This window comes from Poecilia reticulata, chromosome 19 (genome assembly GCF_904066995.2).
Source record: "Poecilia reticulata chromosome 19, P_reticulata-male-v2, whole genome shotgun sequence".
Lineage (NCBI taxonomy): Eukaryota > Metazoa > Chordata > Actinopteri > Cyprinodontiformes > Poeciliidae > Poecilia > Poecilia reticulata.
The window spans coordinates 5732327-5756903 of record NC_088848.1 but is presented as its reverse complement, the minus strand read 5'-3'; the positions used below and the strand labels follow the sequence as shown (position 1 = coordinate 5756903).

General features: G+C 36.7%; 2 protein-coding genes across 10 annotated transcripts; both read left to right on the top strand.

The window, feature by feature from the left end:
• The first annotated feature begins 226 nt into the window (after window positions 1–226).
• On the top strand, window positions 227–17692 carry LOC103481343 (upstream-binding factor 1-like protein 1). Of its 5 annotated transcripts, none has more exons than XR_014085007.1 (18): window positions 227–367; window positions 598–835; window positions 2269–2346; window positions 4072–4227; window positions 4318–4382; window positions 4469–4538; window positions 5189–5232; window positions 6648–6798; window positions 6872–6913; window positions 7068–7136; window positions 8209–8252; window positions 8667–8853; window positions 8935–8982; window positions 9068–9127; window positions 9337–9383; window positions 10746–12102; window positions 12192–12367; window positions 12629–12710. XR_014085007.1 is itself a non-coding variant. In XM_008436747.3 (15 exons), the coding sequence occupies exons 1-15, from the start codon at window positions 12069–12071 to the stop codon at window positions 16991–16993; spliced, it is 1116 nt and encodes a 371-aa protein (XP_008434969.2). In that variant the 5' UTR covers window positions 11767–12068; the 3' UTR covers window positions 16994–17692. The 5 variants fall into 5 exon arrangements, 3 of the variants coding, with proteins under 3 accessions (XP_008434970.2, XP_017166458.2, XP_008434969.2); XR_014085008.1 differs by having other exon boundaries at window positions 231–552; window positions 645–835; XM_008436747.3 differs by lacking the exons at window positions 227–367; window positions 598–835; window positions 2269–2346; ... (10 more) ...; window positions 9068–9127; window positions 9337–9383 and adding exons at window positions 14014–14072; window positions 14165–14222; window positions 14328–14359; ... (7 more) ...; window positions 16739–16801; window positions 16949–17692 and having other exon boundaries at window positions 11767–12102; window positions 12629–12709.
• Window positions 17693–18412: 720 nt separating this feature from the next.
• atxn7l3b (ataxin 7 like 3b) lies at window positions 18413–24306 on the top strand. Of its 5 annotated transcripts, XM_081600407.1 has the most exons (10): window positions 18414–18544; window positions 19053–19086; window positions 19157–19283; window positions 20512–20644; window positions 21369–21540; window positions 21711–21811; window positions 21899–21921; window positions 22068–22113; window positions 23058–23150; window positions 23333–24306. In XM_081600407.1, exons 3-10 carry the CDS (start codon window positions 19233–19235, stop codon window positions 23410–23412), a joined length of 699 nt encoding a protein of 232 aa, XP_081456533.1. In that variant the 5' UTR covers window positions 18414–18544; window positions 19053–19086; window positions 19157–19232; the 3' UTR covers window positions 23413–24306. The 5 variants fall into 5 exon arrangements, with proteins under 5 accessions (XP_017166462.1, XP_081456533.1, XP_017166461.1 ...); XM_017310973.2 differs by having other exon boundaries at window positions 18413–18544; window positions 19053–19283; window positions 23058–23134; XM_017310972.2 differs by having other exon boundaries at window positions 19053–19283; window positions 23058–23138.
• Window positions 24307–24577: the final 271 nt, after the last annotated feature.

Below are 24577 nucleotides of genomic sequence, written 5' to 3'. Positions count from 1 at the left end.
TATCATATTTTTTATCTCTAATCTTGCTACTCCTTCAAAACCATCTAAAAAGTTGATCTTTGTCATAAATTTTTTGTGACTGGGTTTTCCAGGGTTAATGTCTTTCTCCGTTGCTTAGCAACGTTTCTATCGTCTCGTTGCTGATTGGCTGTTTCCTCTGTAAGGTTCCGCCTTTTTTGAAGTTCATACGGAAGTTGTATTAACGTATCCACACGCCACTCCAGTAGATGGCGGTAATGCTCACCAATACGTTGCTTGCCAACCGCCATACAAAGAAGAAGAAGCAGCAGCAGGAGAAGAAGAAAAAAGTTGTATTAAAACAGAAACACACGCCATGTGGCATCTACAGATTTTAGATGCGTTTCAGGTTGTTCTTTTTCTAATAGTTTGAATGAACGATTAGACAGTTGTTAATTCACTGCTGGTTTTCTGCCGATAACCGGCAATAGAGTGTAAAAAAGTGAGAATCGTTCAGTTATGCTTCTCACATTTTGAACGTTTTTCGGTTTAATTTTAAAATGAATGAAGCAGTAATTGAAGCTGGTGGATCTGGTGAGTACGGCTAATTAAAACTTTTTTTTTCTGCTGCTGCCTCAGATATCTACAGGATTTTAGCAGATTATTCAACCGTCTTTTGTGTAAAGGGGCTGAAGCTACAAGATGGACGCAGGAAAACTTCCAGAAGCTCCTTGCTTCTCTGAAAGACACCCTCCCAAAGGATGACAAAACGAAGCCTTATAAAAAAGGATTGAAAGATGTAGACTGGGATAAAGTTGCATTCCCCCCGTTTTCTGCAAGTGAATGCCAGGAGAAATGGAAGGGCTTGATGTGCACGGTGAGCAGTGTGCTAAAGCTTTAAATGTTGATCGGATTTTATGCACAAAATGTAGTGTTGTGATCATAGAGGACCCAAAAATTTGACTCACAAAAGAGTAGCACTACTTCAACATATTTTTGCTGAAATAAAAGTAAAAAGTAGCCATCCAAGAAATTACTTAAAGAAGAGTAAAAAAGGTATTTGGTAAATATTCTTCTCGGGTACTTAGTAACTGATCAAATTATCAATTATTTAATATTTTAAAATTGCGTAATCAGACAGACCAAAATATAAAGTGGAATTAAAGTGGTATTTAAGGAACAAAATGACAATAATTTATATAAGCAACAACAATATATATTTTTTCCCAAATCAATTTCTTATGAAACTTTAACAGGAACTGCAGGTGTGTGTCTGTCTGTGTCTGGTGAAAACATGTTTTCTTTTTTATTCAGTGGGTGGAGAGTCCAGAAATTTTACTCGAGTAACAGTAGCGATAATTCATAATAAAATTACTCAAAAGTAAAAAGTAAAGCGTTGTAAAAAATAATCCTAAAAGGACATTTTTTTTTCAAAGAAAGTTACTCAACATAATCTAATTGAGTAAATGTTAGTAGTTAGTACTACTAACATTTAGTAGTACTAACTACTAAATGTTAGTAGTACTAACTACTAAATGTTAGTAGTAGCATTTAGTTACTACTAAATGTTACTACATTTAGTAGTAACTAAATGTAGTAACTTTAGTTACTACATTTAACTAGTGGTAACTAGTTAAGTGTACTAACATTTAGTAGTACTAAATGTTAGTACATTTACCAAGTACTAATTACTTAAATTACTAAATGTACTACTAACATTTAGTAGTACTAACTACTAAATGTACTAACTACATTTAGTTAGTACATTTAGTACTAACTAAATGTACTAACTACATTAGTAGTACTAACTACATTAGTAGTTAGTACTAAATGTTAGTACTAACTACTAACATTTAGTAGTACTAACTACTAAATGTTAGTAGTATGGATGGTGATTCCATCTATCAATCACCATCCATCTATGGTGGTGATTCCTTCACAACCTGAAATAGTCAAAAATTTGATTAAAGTACTGTAGGATTTGGATATATATAGAAAAAGTAGGACAATATGGAAAAATATTTATGTTTTTAGTTGTTGTTCTCTTTACTGTTGTCTAAATGTTGGATTCATTCATCAGATGCATAGATTAAGCACATCTGTATTGTTATTTTGTTATATTTACCTGTATGAAGTGGAAATATTTCAGACTGAACTAGCGGCAAGATAAATTAGTCTAAATTCCCCACAAACAGTGAAACTTCCTTTTATTGAAGAGCAGAAAAGCTGTGTAAAATAAGCAAAATGTGACATTGTGCTGCTAAAAATTTGAATGTGGCTTATGTGATCCTCTCTATTGTTGTTCCTCAGATGCGCAGATATCGCACCCTTCCTGAGCTCCTTGATGAAGCTCAAGATTTGCTTTCAAACCCCTTCTGTGACAAAAATGTAAGTGGTCAACCTTCAAACTCGTGTGGCTGTTATTGCAGTTTGGTACTACAGTGGGGAAAATAAGTATTTAGTCAGTCACCAATTGTGCAAGTTCTCCCACTTAAAAAGATGAGAGAGGCCTGTAATTGACATCATAGGTAGTAGACCTCATCTATGAGAGACAAAATGTGAAAAAAAATTTGAGAAAATCATTTTGTCTGAATTTTAAAGAATTTATTTGCAAATAATGGTGGAAAATAAGTATTTGGTCACCTACAAACAAGCAAGATTTCTGGCTGTCACAGACCTGTAACTTCTTTTTTAAGAGGCTCCTCTTTCCCCCACTCATTACCTGTATTAATGGCACCAGTTTGAAGTCGTTAACAGTATAAAAGACACCTGCCCACAGCCTCAAACAGTCACACTCCAAACTCCACTATGGTGAAGACGAAAGAGCTGTCGGAGGACACCCGAAACCGAATTGTAGACCTGCACCAGGCTGGGAAGACTGAATCTGCAATAGGCAAGCAGCTTGGTGTGAAGAAATCTACTGTGGGAGCAATAATCAGAAAATGGAAGACCTACAAGACCACTACTAATCTCCCTCGATCTGGGGCTCCACGCAAGATCTCAGCCCATGGGGTCAGAATGATCACAAGAACGGTGAGGAAAAATCCCAGAACCACAAGGGGGGATCTAGCGAATGACCTGCAGAGAGCTGGGACCAATGTTACAAAGGCTACCATCAGCAACACACTACGACGCCAGGGACTCAGATCTTGCAGTGCCAGACGTGTCCCCCTGCTTAAGCCAGTCCATATCCAGGCACGTCTGAAGTTTGCTAGAGAGCATTTGGATGATCCAGAAGAGTATTGGGAGAATGTCATATGGTCAGATGAAACCAAAGTAGAACTATTTGGTAAAAACACAACTCGTCGTGTTTGGAGGAAAGTGAATGCGGAGTTGCATCCAAAGAACACCATACCAACTGTGAAGCATGGGGGTGGCAACATCATGCTTTGGGGCTGTTTCTCTTCAAAGGGACCAGGACGACTGATCCGTGTACATGAAAGAATGAATGGGGCCATGTATTGTGAGATTTTGGGTGCAAACCTCCTTCCATCAGCAAGGGCAATGAAGATGAAACGTGGCTGGGTCTTTCAGCATGACAATGATCCCAAGCACACTGCCAGGGCAACAAAGGAGTGGCTTCGTAAGAAACATTTCAAAGTCCTGGAGTGGCCTAGCCAGTCTCCCGATCTCAACCCCATCGAAAACCTTTGGAGGGAGTTGAAAGTCCGTGTTGCCCGCCGACAGCCCCAAAACATCACTGCTCTAGAGGAGATCTGCATGGAGGAATGGGCCAACATACCAGCAACAGTGTGTGAGAACCTTGTGAAGACTTACAGAAAACGTTTGACCTCTGTCATTGCCAACAAAGGATATACAACAAAGTATTGAGATGAACTTTTGTTATTGACCAAATACTTATTTTCCACCATTATTTGCAAATAAATTCTTTAAAATTCAGACAAAATGATTTTCTCAAATTTTTTTTCACATTTTGTCTCTCATAGTTGAGGTCTACCTATGATGTCAATTACAGGCCTCTCTCATCTTTTTAAGTGGGAGAACTTGCACAATTGGTGACTGACTAAATACTTATTTTCCCCACTGTATTTAGTATAAATGGATGATGACACGTCCTTGTTTTTGTAAATGTGTGGTTTATTTTTCTTGCAGATTCACCCCGACATCCCAAAGCCACCTGATCCCCCAAAAAAGGCTTATATTAGGAGGTGTATGTCCAGGTGGGCGAGGAAAAATAAAGGGGCGAACGTGGTGTTGATGATAAAGGCCTTTTCCGAGGAGTATGAAAAACTCTCAGACAAAACGAAAGTAGGTTGTCTGTAGTGAGCCTGTTTGTAAAACAGTACTTAATATCTCAAAGAACTGACATTTAACTTCTTCCACCTCCCCCCTCTTTAGGCTGAATATGCAAAGAAGTACAGACTTGCGTTTGAGGAATACTCCAGAAAGATGCAGAAATTTTGGTAGAAAAGCAACTTTGGTATTCACATTTGATTTGGCAAAATTGCCGGTCTAAACTTGATGTAAAGCAAATTCTTCTGTCGTTCAGCAAAGAGAACAACCTGCATGTTCGTATGAAGAAGAAAAAAAAGAAAAAGAAAAGGGTCTCCCTTGAATATGTGAGTGAATTTTCTCTTTCTCGGGAAATGCTGCTGTTAGCAGGTTTAAACTGTCCTACTCTGTTCTACTTTAACAGTAAATATCGGTTCAAGGTTCCTACATTCTCAAAAAAACTACTTTTATCACATTCTAAATCTATTTTATCTATTTTTCTAGTGGAAAAGATGGTATGGAAAAAATGTTGCTTTTGGAAATTATCCCCTATTATACTAAAAAGAAGAAAAATTAAACTGCTTTTTAAAAAAAAAATTCAGACGGCAAGACACATTGATTATTTAAGTTGTGTTAGTTGCCTTGAATTATTTTTTGACAAAAGTATTAATCCTTAAAAATTTTTTTTTTTTATCAGTTTATGAAGTTGTTTACTTGTACCTTTTTTTAATTTAATTTTATCTACATTTCTTTGCAATTAGGATATCATCATATTTGTTTAAAGAAAAGAAAAACTGCGGAAAAAAAATTTATCAGGCAGGAAAACCAGGCTGAAGGAAGAATAAATTGGACTTTATGGGTTCTAGTTTAAGAGTTTTTGTATGTTAGAAATAAAAAATAAAATGTTAAGAAAATAAAAATAATATTTTGTGTTGAAAAATGTGTAGAATCATTGTTAGTGGTTAAGCATATGTTACTTTTTTATATTAATTTGAAGGTAGGTGGCTGTGAATACGAAGATTTTCCTCAGAATCCACCTGGGTAAGTCATACTCACTGTCCACCTCTTTGTTCTTTCATTTTATTACAAGTAAACTGCCTTTGTTGTAACATATTTATCTTTTAATAGGTTTAAGAAGCAGTTCCAAAGCAAAAATGTTTTCAGGAAGTGAACATTGAAATACATCTTTGAGTTTACAGCAGAATTTATTTCTTCTTTCTTTTCAACTCCCATTGCTCAACAACTTTAAAATTGACCCATTGACAATTAATTGCAGTCACATTTAATTAGTATACAATCATGCAAAAAAAAAAAACAACAATTCAGAACATCTGTAGTGATCTACATGAATTCACTATATGAAAAACCCTCTATAGCTAAAGTTAGAAGGTTTAGGTTGTGATAAATTTTATTTGGAAATGTTTTTTTCTTGAATTTATCTTGTAATAATTTCTCTTTATAATTTATTTTATTCTTGAAAATACTAGAAGTTGCACATATCTTTGCACACAGTCACTCAGTACTTGGGTATGCTTTTCTTTTCTTTTTTTTTTTTACCAAATAGTTTTTAAATTTTACTTGAGTATTTTTCATTTTAATACTTTATACTTCAGCTTGAGTATACTTTTGGTTGCTCTTCCCACCTCTAAGGAACGGTCATTATTTTCTCTGCAACACAAAGAAGTAAAGCCTTTTTAGCATAACGAAGGTAGGAAAAAACTAGGGCTGTGTAATATCAATTTTGCGATATATATCGATATTTTCTTTCCTAGAAAAAAAATCGATATTCATCCGCAAGTATCGTAACATCCATCTGTCACCTTGCTCACTCACTGCTTGCTTCGCAGGGAGAGTGATTAGGTCATCAGGCTTAGAGTGATTCCTTCAGATGTTAAGTGTCAAGGTTAAAAAGGTATCAAACTATTCAGAGCAGGTACTTGGTGTACTTTATTTACTTTACAAATGCATGGAAACTACAGTTTGTACTGTTTCAATTAAAAGAAACATGTTTTCTCACCACTACTTTGATTCATTTTGTCCAGCTGTCGACTTTTAAGTCTGTGTCCAACCAGAGCCACATATTGTGTAGTTGGTGCTTTTAATCAGTTTTCAGTTAAATTAATTCAATCCAACTCTATAACAGTCAGAAAATGTCACCAAAATCACTCTGTCCCTCTAAAATCTTTCAGAAAATCACAAAAGTGTATTGAATTGTATTGTTTGCTGAATATCGCAATATATATCGTATCGTGAGCAGAATATCGTGTATAGTATCGTGAGATTATTGCATCACTACAGCCCTAGAAAAAACCTTATCAAATTCAAACCTGGATTAGATATTTTGAGTCCTTATCACCTTAGAGTTGGATTTATTTATTTATTTATTATTAGTTTTTTTTTTTTTTAGATTTTACAATTTGGTCATTATGTTTTGTTTTGTTTTTCTGTATTTTCAGGCATGGTTTTGATCTGTTCATCTTAGAAAACTCTGCAAGAGGCAGACGAGGAGTGCCTTTACATGGAGCGAGTTTTATACAGATTATGAGTAAACGCTGGAAGAAACTGAGTGAAAATGAGAAACAGGAGTACAATAAACGCTGTGCAGAGGTATTAACAGATTGTCCAACAAGAAAACAAATTTTTTTACCTCAAGTCTGTTAAGCACAGTTTGTCATTTCAGATGAAGAGAGAATACGAAGCCAAGTTGATACCATATCTGGATGTAAGTAAGGTTGAGAGTTTTCAACTGCAATATGTATTTACTTTTTAAGGGGGGTATGTTTAACTCCCTAAGCATTTCTGCAGCTTAACTTGTAAGATCTGCTTTGTCGTCACGGAAACAGTCACTTGTTTTCGCTTCGTTTTATGTTTTTCAGGGGTTAGATGAGGAGGAGATGCAGCAGCTCATCAAGGAAAAGGGAATCATAATACCAAAGAAGACTTTGGTAAGCTTTAATTTTCTACTTTTTCTGGGATGTTTGAAGCACACAGATGTGGTGGGTGCAGCTGTGAGCTCAATGGTGTTGAAGTGACGACATTCAAACCCAGCAACTGTTTCTGAGGCGCATCAAAAAGCTGACGGTGATGTTCTTCTTGAGCTCTTAATAATTCATGTTTAACTTACCGACCAACATTGTGTGTGTGCATACTTTCTTTTCCTTCTTTTTTTTTTTCTTTTCATGGTTGAACATCTGAACTTGCAATTCAAAGCTACTGGCTATCAAAACAGTTGGGCGGAGTTACTTAAGTGCTACCAGATGTTTAATTAACACCTTGTGGTGCTTTAATGTTTGAATGTTCCTATTAAACGTTTGTTGGCATTTATTAAACATGTAGTGGCGCTAATAAACGCCATGTGGCACTTTTAACGGTGTTCAGGAGATGCCAGGGGAAAGTGCCCAATTAAAGACCAAAATGGCTTGCCGTAGAGTTCTCCCTGCCTCTTGTGATCAGTGTTGTGCAAGTTCACCTCTGATGAGAAATACTTCAAAGTTCTGATCTGTTCAGGTTTAAATCTGAATTAATTTATGTTCACATTTCACCACCAAAGCTTTCTGAATTAAGTTTAAGGACTCGGCATGTGTTAATTGACTTTTATTAAATGGTTTTGTCGTAAAATACAATTATAATATGCTAATTGCAATTAGCTTATTATTTAATTTGCAACCTGGGGTTTTCCTGGGGTTTAATTCTCTCTTGTTGACTTTATTCACATAAACTTGTACCTAAAAACACAGTTCAGAGCGCCTTCCCCACTAAGCTCCTCCCCAGACTAGCGGCAGCAGCAATTGGCAAACACCTGGTGGAACTGCACATCTGCAGAACTCATTATTTGAACTGTTTCTCAGTGCTGCTCTCCAAAAACATGTTTAACAGTGTAACAGATAAATGCTGTTGTGATGACATGCTGAAGGTGCAGTGGCGGAACCAGAAGGAGCTTCTTAAAGAGACAAGCGCCTAATTTCAAGGCCTCATTCTGGGAATTTCCTCTAAAATTTGTTGTTTATTTCAATGTAGGATCGACACAAGATGCACCCTGGTGAGCCAAAGATGCCCGCCCAGTGAGTATATAAAGTGTTAAAAAAATTGTCCCCTCATGAATTTCTTCAAAAAAAAAACAAAAAAAAGATTCTCATAATTAAGGATATAAAAGGCTTATTGTTAAATGCATCTTGATTCTGCCTCTAAGGGTGACACATCAACTTATTAGGTTTAGGAAATAAAGTTAAAAAAAAAATTTCAATCAAAATCGACATTTAAAATGAACCTCTTTTCTGTACACAGGTTATGTTTGACTCTTTATTTTTTTTGATTATCTGAAACATTTAAGTGTAATTGAGAGTAGAAATAGGAAAAAAAAATATTTGTAAGGAGGAAATTCTTTTCCCCACATCGTGTAACCAAAATATCCTCAAAGATATAAAAAAAAATTTCAAAATCCAACCTGAAAATGTTGCTTTTTTTTTTTTCTTCAGATCTGCGTTTATATATTTTCACTTGGATATGTTGAAACGTGCCGAGAAATCTATGTCAATGGAAGAGCGTTCTGAAAAGGCCACGGAAGAGTGGCACAGGCTCTCAGACACAGAGAGGAATCAATACGCTGAAATAATTGAGGAAAATACGAGAAAATACGCAGAAGAGCTCCAAGAGTGGTTCCAGGTATTCATCCAGTCATTCATTTTAACCCGAGTGTTTGACATTTTGGCTGGGAGTTAAAATTGTTCTGCATTATTTGAGTAGACGCTGAGTCGAGAAGAGCAGAGGGAATACTTGAGGAAAAAACCAGATGCAAGTCCCTTTACTGTATTTTTTTAATTTTTATTTCAAGAAGCCTGAAAGAAAGTTCCTAATCGTATCACATTCTGTTTTACAGAAGATTATTTTTCTCCAGAAATATATAGACGTCACAAGGGAGCCTCTTAAACCATCTTCAGTAAGTATAAATATAAAAATAGTGACACAGGTTTGATTTGCTTCTAAAATATGCTCACACCTTCAACGTTTTAATGCACAGAAACAATAAGCTGATCCAAAATGTATTTGGCAGCAATTGGTAAATCTTATGAAAATAAAAATGGATGACTGGAATACACAGATAAACAATGAATGCATGTTCAGTTTTTGTTTGTTTTTGGCACACAGGATGAGACGACGAGTACAACGAAAGTAGCAACGAGAACAAGTGCAAGGTTGTAAATTTGTTTCTCTCCGTTCTGACATTAAATCAGATTAAACTTTCAAACTTCTAGGTCAGACAGTTTTCTCCAAATTATTTCTGTTTGCTAAATGCCTCAAAATTGGTAGAGTTCAATTTTGAACTGTATGACCTAAAATATCACATTTTCCACAAGCATCTCACAATAAATGGTAATTTTCTATGAGGCCATTTGACATGGCTTGTAATAGCTTTCTAACTTTTTTACCTGCCGATTATGACCAAATACTTCAAATTTAATTTCATTAGACCAGACAACAGGTCTCCAATAATCAGGTTCTTGTCTCTTAAGCAGTACCTTCATATTATTTTTTACAAAAATAAACAGATCTCAGAATATTTATTGGGTGCTAAATCAAAGTACTTCTATTTTGCAAATATATGCACCAACAGGGAACAGGAAGTTGAAACGTAAGGAGGAACTGGTCACTCCTGATGTCTTCATTGATCTTTTTGATTTTCCTGTGATGTCACACAAGTATGCAGTGTTTTAGGTGTTGCTTTCAAATCCCCCCACTGAATTCAATCACAACTCGATCACGAATTGAATCAATCAATTCTGTGATTGTGGAAATTTCCAAAAATAAACAGATCTCAGAATATTTATTTTGTGCTAATGTATAATTTTTAGCTAATTGGAAATTTTCTGAAAAAAAAAACAACAAACATTGGGTTTTTAGGTTATTTCGAGTAACAAAAAGTCACATTTATAATTGTACATAATTCCTTTCCAAATTAGCGCCGCAAAATTTTTGCAGTCATTTTGATTGCAAAAAAAAATAATCACAAAAACAATTGTGAAAACCTTGTTTTTGGAGTAATGGCTTCTTCTTCTCCGAGAGGCGTTACAGCCGATGTGTGTAAAGTACTTTTTTTCTTTCCTATTTTTTACTGAAACACATTAATCACTGGTCAGAGAACCTGCCTCCTTCCTGGACATTGAAGACTGCTTGAATATTTTTCTTTCAGCAAATATATGCACCAGCAGGGAACAGGAAGTTGAAATGTAAGGAGGAACCAGTCACTCCTCCTGATGTCTTCATTGATCTTTTTGATTTTCCTGTGATGTCACACAAGTATGCAGTGTTGTAGGTGTTGCTTTCAAATCCCCCCACTAGTGGACCTTCACTGTTTTAAATGACAAAAGATTCAAAAGCCACGGCATCATCAGCTGGGTAAATTTGTCATTGAAAGACGATAACAAAAAAGAACTCTAAAATTCGTTCCCATTTTGGCCTTCAGCAAATGGAATTCATTCTAGTCGTCTTAAAGGATTGAATGTAAATATTGTTGACATTGCGCATCAGTTTGTTAATCATCAGGTTTTCATCGTCAGGTTGAGAGCGAAAAAGGATGGCAACGTGTTCAAGGCGTATCATTGATGACGAGTCCAGATGGAGGAACCTCAACCAACTGGTTTCTGTGATGGATGCCAGGAAGAAAACGCCCCCCAGGAGGTTTACGGTGGTCCATCCTGAGTGCTGAGAGGCGGAGCTGTGTTCACTTTCTGCAGGGGGGCAGATGCAGAGCTGAAGTTCATGCACTGAAAAAAAAAATCTAAACGATGCCACACAGAAATCTTTGGCTTGAACTTTGCTTACAATGTGTTACCTACTGCTGGACATAAGAATGCTTGCATATTTTCATGCAATTCATAAGGAAAATGTTTTTTTATTTGAATTCCATAAAGTTAAAGAGGTAGCTTTAATGAAGCATAATTTTTTTTTCTATTTTTAGATGTTCCTCTCTTAACAGATTTGTTTGTTGCTGCTTTATGAGCCAGGAAATATGTGCCAATAAAAGAAAATAAAATGTTTATCTTGGGTTTTTTTTTTATTATCTTGACTTTCAGCTAATGAAATTAAATGATCAGAGTAACAGAAATTTGGAGTTATGAAAAGTGTTTAATACCAGCTTTAACGTTTTAAAATGTGCTATTAAATTGACAAATTAGCTTAATCTGAACTCATATTCTACTTTATTGAATTTGGATGCTACCCTCTGATTGGTGACAAAGTGACAGGCAAGTGGCATCATACAGATACACATTGGAAAAACAATCATGGAAAAAAGAACTAACAGTCATACAAAATATATTTCTATAAGGCAAGAAAACTAAGTTATTGAGAAATGGATGCAGAGTCCAGGGAATACCGAAATAATTCTGCATGCTTATAATTTAACAGTTGCAAATGAACTATTGAAAAATGTAAATAATTAGACAAGATATATGTATTTAAGTTATGAAGTTTCAGTTTTATTTAGACTATAACAACCTATAAATATTTATTTTAAAATATGAAACTGTGTTTGCGCTCCGGGCCAGTAGGGGGCGAGTACCGGACATTCTTCAAGCTGCACTCTTCTTCCATCTGTTGTTTTAAACACGGGCACATCTTATTGGCTGGTGTTTCCGCTGCTCGAGTGACGTTTCTCCTCTGGACTTCCTTTCTAGGGTTCCGCCCATTAGCAAAGGACTTTCGCGAATGTTTCAAAACTGACGAACATGTGTTTGGCTACAGCTTTCTAAAAAGCAGTTTTAGGTTGATATGATAATCTAATTTTAAAGCTTGCTTCTCAGTTACGTGTTTTAACTACTGCATGTTACTTCGACACACTTAAAAGTCTTGAAAAGGAAAGACGTTTTGGTTAAAAAAAAATGAGTACAAGTAAAATGGACGGTGCAGAATCTGGTTAGTATAATTACTGACCTAACGAAAACTTGCTGCTGGTAAATTGAGGTTAAGTGAGTATGTTCTGAGCAAATGTGCTGTACCTACAGGATGGACCGTTGCAAACCTCCTGAAGCTTGTTGAGCGTATTAGGAGCAACACCCCAGAAAGTGAGAAAACGACGAGTTGTCAGATTGCAGTATTGTCTGTAAACTGGGATAAAACAGCATTCCCTCCCTATTCTGCTAAGGAATGCCACGACCAGTGGCAAAAGATGACGGAAAAGGTGAGCTCTCCTCTAAACTTCTCCCTTATTGCTGTGTTGCTTGGTTTTTATGGTGCTGTTTGTTCACTGATGTCGTCTTAGAACAGCTGAGATTGAATTACTGACAGGCGGAGAAATATTTATTTTTCCCATCGCTTAATAAATTTACACTACTTTGTTGGTTTATCATACAAAATCCCAATAGAAATCTTTGCAGATTGAGGTTGCATTGTGACAAAATGTGGAAACTTTTGTGGAAAATGTAATAAATTTGTTGCTTAGTTGCGCACATTTCGGAGCCTGTCGGATCTCATTGCCGAAGCTGAAGAGACCGTTTCCAAGACTTTCCTTCACGAAAACAAGGTAGATCCCTAATATGTACCTACATGGAGTCTAATTGTATTTTTGTTTTAACCCTACTTTTGAATAAAATGTTTCTGTTCTAATTGTTGATTTCTTGCTTTTGTACAGCACCGGTCAGCATCTGTTGTTTTTATGCTTAAAAAAAAAAAAAAAAAAAGTAAATAAATTGGCCTGAAGTTACAAGGAAAGGCTTTCGATAAGAGATTGGTCACACTTTGATTTAAAATCTCACTTCACTTCAGATCATCTATTAGTTACTCACTTCAAATGCTCATTCCTATGCTGTCTTTAAATCTATAGCCAAATAAAACTGCCTTCGGAACCTTAACGTTTTATTTTTGTGTGATAGCTGTTTCTAGGTGGTTTAAACCCGGGTCTTTTGGATGCATCTCTGCTCCAACACGCCTGAATCAAAAGGCTGAATGACCTCCTTGGTGTATCATTAATCATTAATTAATGTTCCAAGTGTCGGTGCATCAATTGCAGTTTTCTAGACAATCACTGATCTTTAACAAAACCTGCTAATTTGGATTTTGGGCAATGGGGTTTTGTTTTTTGTTATAAATCATATGAAAAGTTGCTAAATATAGCAATACATTTGCTAAGTTAGCAACAGTGGGGTATATGCGCAGGTTCAAAAGTGTTTGCTAGATGATAAAATGTCCCAGTAATTATTGCAGTAATTGATAATTTTGTTGTTTTGAGACCATTTTCAAGTAATCTATTGATAATGCCCCTCCCAATGATCAATAAACTTTAATTTTGCAAAGAACATTTAACACTGGAACTGAAATATATTTAAATATCCAAACTAAACCATAACTAATCAATAAATGAAACTGAAATGAAAACCACACACAACTGAAACCACAAAAAAATGGACGTTGAAAATTCTGTAAACAATTTCTCTTCAAAATTAATAATCAGAATGAAAATGATGAAACCCATTTTAAGTTATGATGCGCTTAATTAAGTAATAGCTTATTGCGACAAGAATACAGACGTGATCTAATGGGTCGGTCCGTCTTTCACTCTTTTCTCCTGGCAGACCAAAAAGGGACAGTTGGTGAATTTTTTCAGACCGTTGTTTTAGGTTTCACTTGTATAGGCTGATGATGCACAATGAAGGAAATTGGGGACAATTTATCAGTGCACCCCAAGATGCAAGATTGTGAAATCCCTGAAATCATTACTGTGTACGATGTGCTTCTAGAAGATGGGTAGTCTATGAGAAGTGGATATATAAATAAATACTCATTGATAAGAGTGACTTGAAAGTTAACAGATTTGACTTTTTATTGTAGGATAAAAAGAAGCACGCCCGTGGACATGTGGAGCACAAGAGAAAGCCAGACAACCTTTGGTACAAAACTCCCTCTATGCAGGCGTGATTTAACAAAGCGGTTGATCTAAATTTATATTGTTAACTTTTTTTGTGTGTGTGCTCTTTTTCAGTAAAGACAACAATCTACCTTGTCCTCGAAAATCTAAAAAGGCAAAACTCTCTGCAGCTGTAAGTCTTGTCTCAGCATGCTGTTCGCACAATTTGCTGGGTGAGAAACGTTTGGTACTGTAGATGTTTGACCTCTTGTATAAATCTGTTGATTTTCTCTGTCAGACAGATGCAGACCTGCCTACGAAGCCACCTCGGTAAGAGATTGTTATTGTCACCTTCTTTTTAAACTTTAGTTAGGAAAAAGCGAAACTTTTAAAGTGGTTTATTTTGTTGATCATGTGTTTACAGTTTTAACTTAAGATATTAAGGTGAATATAATTTAAGTGACTTATTACTTTTCATAAAGGGTGGATCCAAAAACTGTCTGAAAAGGCCTTTAAAAGTCTAAAATTCAGTTTAATGAGACTTGCAGAAATAACTCCTGTTTGCATGACTCTGCGCTGAAAATCTCTCCTTGATTCACCAAATTGAGATTGCTCTGACTGCAGATTTTTTTACTTGTCTAACCACCTCTTAAAATGAACTGAACTGTCTCTTTACCAGCTTATTTTCTCACACTGAAAAGGCTCTGAACACTAAAAGTCATAAAGCTTGCAATAGACAGCTGAGGAAGTTGCTGGGAGCATTTTTACTATTATTATTCTGCTTAACATCAGAAGGTTTGATAATTGTGTTCTGATATTTACAAACCTTCACTCGGTCCCATTGAAAATGGCCCCAAACTTTGCGTTGTTGGGTTAGAACTATAATCTCATTATTTACAGACTTTTTGTTGCCGTTTGTCTAATTTTCTGTCCCTTTGCGTATTTTCAGAAATGGTCTGTTTCTGTTCATGAAGGAGAACGCTGCAGAACACAGACCTTCAGTAGGTTCGGATTTGCTCAATAAAATGAGGAAACACTGGAGAGAACTGAATAAAGTACAGAAGCAAGAGTATTGCACACGCTGTCTAAAGGTACCAACATAGGACCAAAAAAAAGCATGTAGTTTTGACTTAAAAATACCCTAAAAGTATTTTTTATTGTCATTTTTAGATGAAGAATGAGTATAATGCCAAGCTAAAGAAATATTTGGATGTAAGTTGAGATTTTTCTAGATTTAACAGGAAGAGACGTTGTGTGACAGTTTGTTTGTTCCTCAGCGCTTTGATGAGACAGAGAAGCAACAAACCATTAAAGAACAAGATATCGGATTCGTGAAGGGAAAGCCTTTGGTAAGATTAAATCTTACAGTTTTCCTTGTTAATAAACTCAAACACTTGGCTAATGGATATTTTAATGTTTTAAACTTCACAGTTACTCATGTTATAAACAGGCAATCCTAAGAAATAAGGTTTAAATAATCACAAAAAAATACCAGAAATAGTTTGAAATATTTCACTTCACGTGTAATGGATTTATGTGATACGAGTTTGACTTTTTGAAACTGCAAAAATAAATCCCAATAAATTGAAGTTGAGGTGTGAATACTTCTGTACTTGCTGCTATTATATCGGATCTTCACTTCGCATAAACACTTTTTACTTTGTGCAGAGGATGTCACCCCGTGAGCCCAAGATGCCCAGCCGGTGAGTGTATGACCAAAACCTCCGAAATGTTCCCTGAAAAGATTGAGTTTGACTAATTCTGCACTGCTTTTCTGTTTTTCAGATTTGTATTGGCATACTTTGCCAAAGATCAGGGGAAGTCTTCAGCCAAATCTACGAAATGTTGGGACAAGCTTCCTGCAAAGGAGAAGGAGCGTTACAAAGGACAGATGCGTTCAAACATGAAGCAATACTCAGAAGACCTGCAAAAGTGGTTCAAGGTGTTTACAAATGTCCATCTTTGTTTTGGGTTTTTCCAAATGTTCTGGGAGGTAAATTTATCCATTTTCCATTCTCTGCGCAGAATCTGACCACAGAAGAGCAAACGAAATATTTGAAACAACATCCCAGCGTGAGTACTTTGAAATTTGCCAATGTTTTCAAAGTTGGTTTTCTGGAAATCATGTTCCAACTTGCATTGCAGAAATTACAGTTCCTCAATGCCAAACAAAAACAGGTGTGCAACAGAGAAGAGCTACATCCGAGTCAACCTTCAGTAAGTTATATGAATAAAACACATTCAATCCAGTTGAGCAATGTTTTTTTTTTTAATCTAAAATGGAAATTAAGTGTCATAACGCAAGTCATCCAATTGTATTGAAAAAGTTTTTGCAAATGGTGAAGTCGTGGGCAGGAAGGACAGCAGTCAGTGTTGCAACAAATCTGAAGAAGCCTCTGTTTTATGACTGTCATTTTAATGCTAACCGCTCCATGTTCGACCAGCAGAGACGATCTTCCACTCTAAAATGTCCTGGATGACACCATCAGCGCTCTGCTAATCCGCCTGATTTGCTTTTGCTGCTCCTCTTTAAATCTTTGTCTGGTTACAAAGCCCGGGAGAGAGACTTTGGACATATTGATTCACATCCATGATCCATGATCGCTACCCAATGATCTTTTCTCTTGACAGTTTTTTGACTTGTGAGATAAGGAAGAGGTTTCTCACGCTGAGCTGTAATTTTGCTTCCTGTTTGTTTTTGGTTCTCAGGACTCGGAGGACGAAGACATCACTGACACCAGCAGTGAAGATGATATTTGGAGCAGTTATGAGGTGATGTCGATGGTTCTTCCTGTTGAAAACGATGAATGTACTCGGAATAATTGTTGGATTTTTTTTTTTTCTAAATGAGTCACTTTGTAGTTATTAGAGCGTCATAAAAGATGAATTGATTCAATTCTATCATCTTCTGATCCACAGGATGAGAGTGGAGAGGACTGGGACATGTTTGAGATGCATCGCTGACGGACAGAATCAGAACCTTCATACACTGCTATAGGCAAACTTAGATGAACACTTTATCAACCGAGCTGAAGAAATGCTGCCTGTAAAGTTGCATCTTTTGTGTGGCAGAGATACTTCTCAGTAATGTTTACTTGTCCAGTTATTATAGCTACATCAAGAATATTTTCGTAGCTTTAGAGTGAGTTCCTGGGAGTAAGAAGAAAAATTACAGTGGAATAGAAACGGTCATTTCCTCGTTCACGCAACGATAATTTTACATTTTTCAAGAGCTTAATTTACTTAATTCACCTCTTGGTTAAAATGATGTAAACTGTTTTAAATTCATATTCATAGAGGAGAATTGGGGGTGTAATTGAGGTTAATTTTGTCACTTTGTATATTTCATGTCATGGGTGATATAGTAATTAAAGAAAAACAAAAAATTAATTTGGGATTTGTAGGTTTTTTAAATAAAAAATATAGAACAGATATAAGTAATTTTAGTGACAAATTATATATTTTAAAGACCAATTAAGTGTTTTTGTTTAAGAGGTGTGGAAGTTTTCTTTAAAAAACCAAAACAGAACTGTTTAGAGAAAAAAAATTGAGGTAATTTATCTGGCAGATTATACAATAATACAACTCGTGTTTGTGTTTTACAATTTAGATGTGACTTTCAAATTTTTCTGCCTGTAATTACAATAAATGTGACTTCAGATATTTTGTATTTAATTTTAATTGAGTGAATGGATTGTAAATGTAGTTCACTTAAGTTCAGGAGGTTCGTCGAGTTTTTATTTCTTTAAATCAATTTATTGCTATGTTTCATAAATAAACTGCAGTACATGGGTCAGTAAAGAGTTGAGTACAACTGAAAAATATACACCGAGATTCATAGTTTGAAGCAAACAGACTATGCTTTTATTGGTATAAAAAAGATCTAGTGGCAGTCCATTTTTAACATAATTTGCCTCCATATGTTGTAACACACCTAAAAAATATTTTTCTACATGTTGTAAATAAACAAATACCTTATAATGTATTCAGTGAAATTTTACAAAATGTTTTTTTTTTCTAATATTAAAAACGATCTCCATGACAGAAGGTGGTTGAGCTATTATATTTCTCTATAAATAAACTATATTTTTAAGTGTGTCGTAATTAAAATGCATTAAATTAATCAATGGTCATTAAATTGTTAAAAGGTGGATTTGATCAAAGTGGCAACAGACGGTGGATGCGCCGGGAATCAGTGCAGCTCAAGAGGCTCAGCTGTGACTCCTGAGGAGATCGATTGCTTCTGCCTGAGACGGGTGCATATAAAAGTACGCATAATTTTAGTTAGGTTTTTCATTAAACTGCTTAATAGTTCATCTTGTAAATGAAAGAAAAGTAATAATTTTGTTAGTTGCATCGCTTTTTATTTCTGGTGGTGTTTCAAATGAGCAGAATTGACGAACAAAGTGAAAGCAGCCGGGTAATCTGCGGCACAGGAGGCCATCGGTGGAACTCGTGCAGAGTGTGATTGTTTCTGCCTGATCGCTTAGTAAAGATGGATGCCTGTCGAAATAGGTAAATAAACTCAATTAAGGTTTTGCTGGGACCGCGGTTGCGATATTCCCCGCCGGGAAGGCGATATTTGGGGGTTGAGAACCGGAATTTTGGCTTCCGGTGGTTCTTCCAGGGAGCGGGGAGGCGCACAGCCGCACTGCAGCAGCAGCAGTGCTGGCTTCAGGGACGAGCAGCCTAGCTGCTGTTGGATGTTCCTCCAACTGCGAAACAATTAAATATATATATATATTTTTATCGCTGTTATAATTGCAGCCGCTCGTGTACATCTTCTGTGTTGTAGCCATATTAGCTGTTGACGCAGGACGCCGCCTCTCCCGTTACCTCCTGGTATTTTCACTACCTCCAGCCTATTCATAGCCGCGCTCTTTGTTTTCCTCCAGCTTCAAGCTAAGCTCCTTTCATTGAATGGCAAAGCTCGGGGCAGCTGGGAAGTGTCGAGGACTCGCGCCGTGTTGTGGACTCCGCTGACTTTCCTTTTCGTGTTTTGTGTCTGTGTGCTTGTTCTCAGGCTGTGAGTGCGGGAAGCAGCCCTCTGCTCCGTTGTGAGTACCTGCATCCCTTTCTCGGTGACCGACTGGCATCTGTGCTGCTAACTGTGCTTCCCTCCTGCAGCAGCCCAGCTCTGGCCGATGCTTGCTGCGCTACAGCATGAACACAGCAACGTCTGCTCATCTGGTAGATCTGGCAAATGAAAATGGAGGAGCTTTCGGTGTCCAGCCTGGACAACAGCAAGCTGGAGGTACGGTGGTGGTGATGATGGTGGAAAGCAGCAACAAGCAGACACGCATTGTTGTAAACAGGTGTCATCAAAGACGTTTTAATATCAGACCAAACCTGTGAAAATGCAAAAAGTAACATTTTCAAATGATGATTTCATTCATGATTTAAAAAGAAATACCCACCCAAACTATGGTACTATACACTGTCTTATACCCCCCCCCCCCTCCCCGAAAAAAGCAAAGGAGTGCAAGTCTCTTGTTGGATCTTGAAAAGGCCTCCTGTGGTTGATTAAGAAGAGTAAAATCCCTGACATCAAGCAGAGAAAACCTTAAAGGAAAGTACTAAAATTGTGTTGAGAACTGTCCAACTTGTTAAAAACTGTAGCGAAAGAGGGGAATCGTCACCATCATCTTTGAAGAAGAAATGTGGTCAGAAAAAAAAAATCCTGAGTGATCCCTGGAAAGTTTGGTGAGATCAAATCGAAGAAAAACTAAGCTAGGATTATGTTTAATAATGAAACTAGGAGTATTTTCACACCTCAATGTGAAGAAAACTCAAATAATTTAGACTGAAAAGTTGTTGAGTCAGCGAGGGTAGCTGGAGGAAAATGCTTCAGCCTGCAAAGGAGCAAAAAGATTGAACTCTAGAGTGATGGAAGAAGGTCATGTGCACTGATGGGTCCAGATTTACCCTCTTCCTGAGCGACGGGGACTTCAGGGTAAGAAGAGAGGCAGATGAATTTATGCTCCCATCATGCTTTGTGCCTACTGTAGCAGCCTGTGGAGGAAGCACTATTATCTGCTGCAACTTGTCACGTCCAAGTTCAGCAGCATCTTGAGATCATCTGATTACCTGATTATACTAATTCCCTGATGAACGGGGATATTCCAGGATGATGATGTTGAGCTCAAATTGTGACTGAGCGGTTTCCTTGAGCATGAGACTTCATTTCCACCAGAGTTCAGACCTTAACCATATTCAGAAAAATGTATGCGACACTAGATGGAAACAAATGTTTTCATAGAGTTGGTTTAAAAAATGGTTTAACCCTTAATTAATGGAATCAGAAATGTTTTAGTTTTTTTTGTAGTTAGGTAATTTTTTGTCTGACTTGGTTAAATCTCAAACTTGCAAGTGGGCTTTAGAAAAAAAAAAAAAAGAAGCAAAAACAGAATTTATTTTGAAGGGTTTAAGACTTTTTCACCTCAGCCAAGCCACAGAAATGTACCGCATGTCGTCCCCGGCAGGCAATGGCTCAGGACATCCTGTCTGACCTGGTGGAGGACGCATGTCTGGGTCTTTGCTTTGAGGTCCACCGGGCTGTGAAGCAGGGCTACTTCTTCCTGGATGACACGGACCAAGAAAGCATGAGGGACTTTGGTGAGCACAATCTGTCTGACCTTGCAAAAAAGATTATATTGCATCACTGAATAAAAGCAAAACACCAAAATCTGAGTTTGTCAAACAAGCGTACATGCGGATAATGATAACTAATACACAGATGCATACAAACTTGTGTTGATTCTGTTAAAGATGTCTAAAAACCCTACAATAAATGAATCAGTTCTCCAATATAATCTCCTGCTGATAAATAAAATCCAAGTTTTATTTAAAATAATTTATTCAGTGTAAAGAAATGCTGCATTAAAGAACAATTGTTCACTAGAAATGTATCTAGAAACATTTATTTTGGCACCCATACTTTTCTGTTTATCTGGGGTAAAAATATTAATATTTCTCTTCTCAGTTGTTTATAATAGGAATGACGAGAAAACATATCCCTCGTGTAATACAGATGTGTCCCAATCTATATAATTTACTATTATCTGAAGTCAGAGCAATAATGAAACTGTTTAAAACTACAGGAACAATCATGGTTGAACGAGGATCCATGTTAGGAATTGATTGTTTACAACTCAAGAGTTTTAGATTTATTGTTGCCAGAAATTGTGAAAACTGTGATTAATTTTGAAAATCTACATTATTTTTCTTTTCCTCACTGACTAAATGTTCTCTGATTAAATGCAGAATTTTCCCTAAAGTATTTAGTTTGAGATTTAATGACAGCTTTTTATTCACGGTTCTCGATTTGAATCCCTTCCAGAAATTGTGGACCAGCCTGGACTGGACGTGTTCGGCCAAGTGTACAACCAGTGGAAAAACAAAGAGTGTGTTTGTCCCAACTGCAACCGGAGCATTGCGGCGTCTCGCTTCGCGCCGCACCTGGAGAAATGCCTCGGGATGGGACGCAACAGCAGCCGCATAGCTAACCGCAGGTTCAAAGTGCAGACCAGCATCATCTCAGATGTTCACGTTGTGTTTATCTCCGATTCCATCTGTGAATCTGATTGGTTCGCCCAATCAGAATTGGCTTCATGGTTTCTTTCTGGAATCTGTTTTGGGTTATTTCTCATGAGTAATGCTGTCGTGTCTCGCCGTTTTACAGAATAGTTACTGGCAACAACACCAACAACAAGTCGGAGAGTGACCAAGAAGATAACGACGACGTCAACGATAACGACTGGTCCTACGGGGCAGAAAAGAAAGGTGAAGCTTTGGACTTTCTTCACGATCCTCAAAAACTGATTCACTGCAGATTTTCTGTTTTTCCTTATCTGTTTCTTTATTTTACAGCAAAGAAAAGAAAGTCGGATAAGGTGCTTTTATTTTACCCTTAAATATACGTATATATTTTTATCATCTGTTTTATTCATGAAAGTGTTCAGAATTTTTGTCCTGACTTCTTAACCCAAACCAAATAGTAGCTCTATTTTTTCTTCTTTTTTTATTTTTTGCTCCTCAGAATCCAAATTCACCAAGAAGATCCAAATCATTCAAGCATAAAAGCAGTAAGTAAACATATCTTTATTATTATTTACAAAGATAACTCATGTGAAATTCCATCAGGTCTGTTTGAAAATGTAGATTGCAGTAAAAATAGGAAATCACATGTGATTAGAGTACATCAAATTTTCCTTTAAAAACAGAAAACGACTAAACAAAGCAATAAAAAATAATTGGGGGGAAAAACTAATTTAGAGTTTAATATTTTGAGGAAAGCATCATTGATTGTAGGTGAAATTTTGAACATATCTTTAAGATATGGAAACGGTTTGTATGGAAGGCTTCAGAATTTATACACTATTAACAACTTAGGAAATGGAAACCTGTAAGTGTGATTTTTATGCCCAAATATAAAATAGAGAGTAAAAATAAAGGTAAAGGAGGTTCCTATTGTGACAAAATGAAATGAAATGGGAAATAAAAAGTAGAACATAGCAATAATAAAACAGGGTTCCTTCCTGTTATGTGGAAAAGCATTTACTTTTTGTTTTGTTCAGATTTTGCTAAGAATGGAAATAGAAATCATGTGTGGAAGAAATAAGATTTCAAGATCATATTTTCTATTCTGATTCTCTAAAAGTTATATTAAGTCTATTCATCAGTCCACTTATTTATCCATCCATCCATTTATGTCTGTCCATTCTTCCATTTCTCCTTCTTTCCAGTCATTTTTTGTCCGTCCATCCATCTTTCTTATTACCATTCCATTAACCATCTATCTATCCATCTGTTAGTCACTCCATCTTTCCATCTGTCCATTCCTTGAAAGTCTACATTTTCCTCTGACCGCTGCAGAAACATCTGCACCTTTTTTCTTACATTGGTCTGATATCTTAAGAAGGGCAAAGAAACATGAACATTAGATTCTGCAGAGGTCTGACATTTTGACCTGAAAAATGTGTTGCAGCAGAATGTTTTAACAAAATGCCTTTTATCCGCCTTTTCCCAGGTACAGCCAGTAAAACCAATCAAGACAATGAAGCTCATGCGCCGCCCAAAGACTCGTACATTGCCTCTTCAAGGCCTGTGGGTATGGACAAGGGTAAACCTTTCATATGGTTTTGTAGCTGACTGACCATGTAGGATCTGTTTTGTCTTTTTGCTTTATTTATTTTTCCACTCCAAATATCCCGTATTAGAAAAGAGTTTGTGCATATTGATGAAATCTTAAGAGTTCACAGTGTGTGTGTTAGGAGTGACCCCTTGCTTTTTGTTTCTGCACAGGCATGATGGGTCCTCGACGGCGGATGGAAAACCAGGAGAGTCCCCGCATGCTGATGAAAGACGAGGCTTTCTCTCAGTAACGCACTTGGCCACAAACACACCTTCTTGAACTGTGTAGATGAACACGCACAGGCGGAGAACGCGAGGGAGAGCAGGAGCCCTTCGGTTCTTTACCTTGTCGAACCGGCGGACGTTGGCGTTGATGTTATCGGTGACATTCGTGGTGTCTGCTGCTCTGCAGAAGCAATCCTGAACCTCCCACTTTGTTCTTGATGGATTTGTTTTCGTTTTAATCACAGAATCACTGAACCAAACAATGTTTTCCTCATTTGTTTAATTATATATATATATATATATTTGGTTTTTTTGTCCTGAATAGTGAATATCATCATGTATAATTTTTCTGCACAGAATAAGTCTGGAAATGATCCAGAGGCTAAAGCGAAGACGGCCGCGTTTGGTGCAACAGTCTGCACACAGTATTTTATTTCATAAGACAGAAAAGATCAGGCAGTAGGTGAGCTGACGTCTCCTCATTTTGTTTTTTGTTTTTTTTTTTAAAAAGAAAATCTATTTGAGAACTAATGTCAAAGACAATCATTGGAAATGGTTTGTCTTTTGTTTCCACATTGACTGTCGGGGTTGTAGTTTTCCAGTTCACGGCGTGAGCAGCTCTGTTTGGTGCTCGCCTAAGGAAACTGGTTTTGAAATGTTCAGTGAATGAACATCTGATTTTGCACGCAGGCTGCAGGTTGCCTGCAGAAAGCAGGTTTCTTTTGGGTTCTCTTTCGGTGGATAGACTCAGCTTGTTTTCTAGCATTCAAATATGTCTTTGTATCATGTTTACATTGTAAAGGGTCACATTTGTCCTAGGTGTGATGCGATAGTGTAAATATTCTAATAGTCGAATTGCTGCTGTCATGGCTCGGTTTTGTTTTCATCTGTCTAGCATAATAAATGATTTGTTACCAGTCGGAAGGATTCTGCTTGCTTGACTAAAAAGAACTGACCAACAGGGGGCAGCCATCACCAACTCGACCCGATCTTAATTTAAAATGACTCACTCCATAGTGGAAGTCTAATAAACTCAACATAATGCAGTAGTTTTCCTCACACAGTGACTACTTTGGTTTTGTATAAATTAAGTAATTGGTTCATTGGTTGGTTTTCGTTTTCCCCCTCAAAAGAATGACGTTTTTCTTAACCAGTTCGCTCAGTCATACCTACACTTTCAGCTGTAGAAAA

Coding starts and splice junctions, on each gene's coding strand:
- LOC103481343 (XM_008436747.3), top strand. CDS start 12,069: ATGAGTACAAGTAAAATGGACGGTGCAGAATCTG. Junction 15,733..15,814: donor GAGCCCAAGATGCCCAGCCG/GTGAGTGTATGA, acceptor TCTGTTTTTCAG/ATTTGTATTGGCATACTTTG. Junction 16,802..16,948: donor ATATTTGGAGCAGTTATGAG/GTGATGTCGATG, acceptor TCTGATCCACAG/GATGAGAGTGGAGAGGACTG.
- atxn7l3b (XM_081600407.1), top strand. CDS start 19,233: ATGAAAATGGAGGAGCTTTCGGTGTCCAGCCTGGACAACAGCAAGCTG. Junction 21,541..21,710: donor AGCCGCATAGCTAACCGCAG/GTTCAAAGTGCA, acceptor GCCGTTTTACAG/AATAGTTACTGGCAACAACA. Junction 21,922..22,067: donor AGAAAAGAAAGTCGGATAAG/GTGCTTTTATTT, acceptor TTTGCTCCTCAG/AATCCAAATTCACCAAGAAG.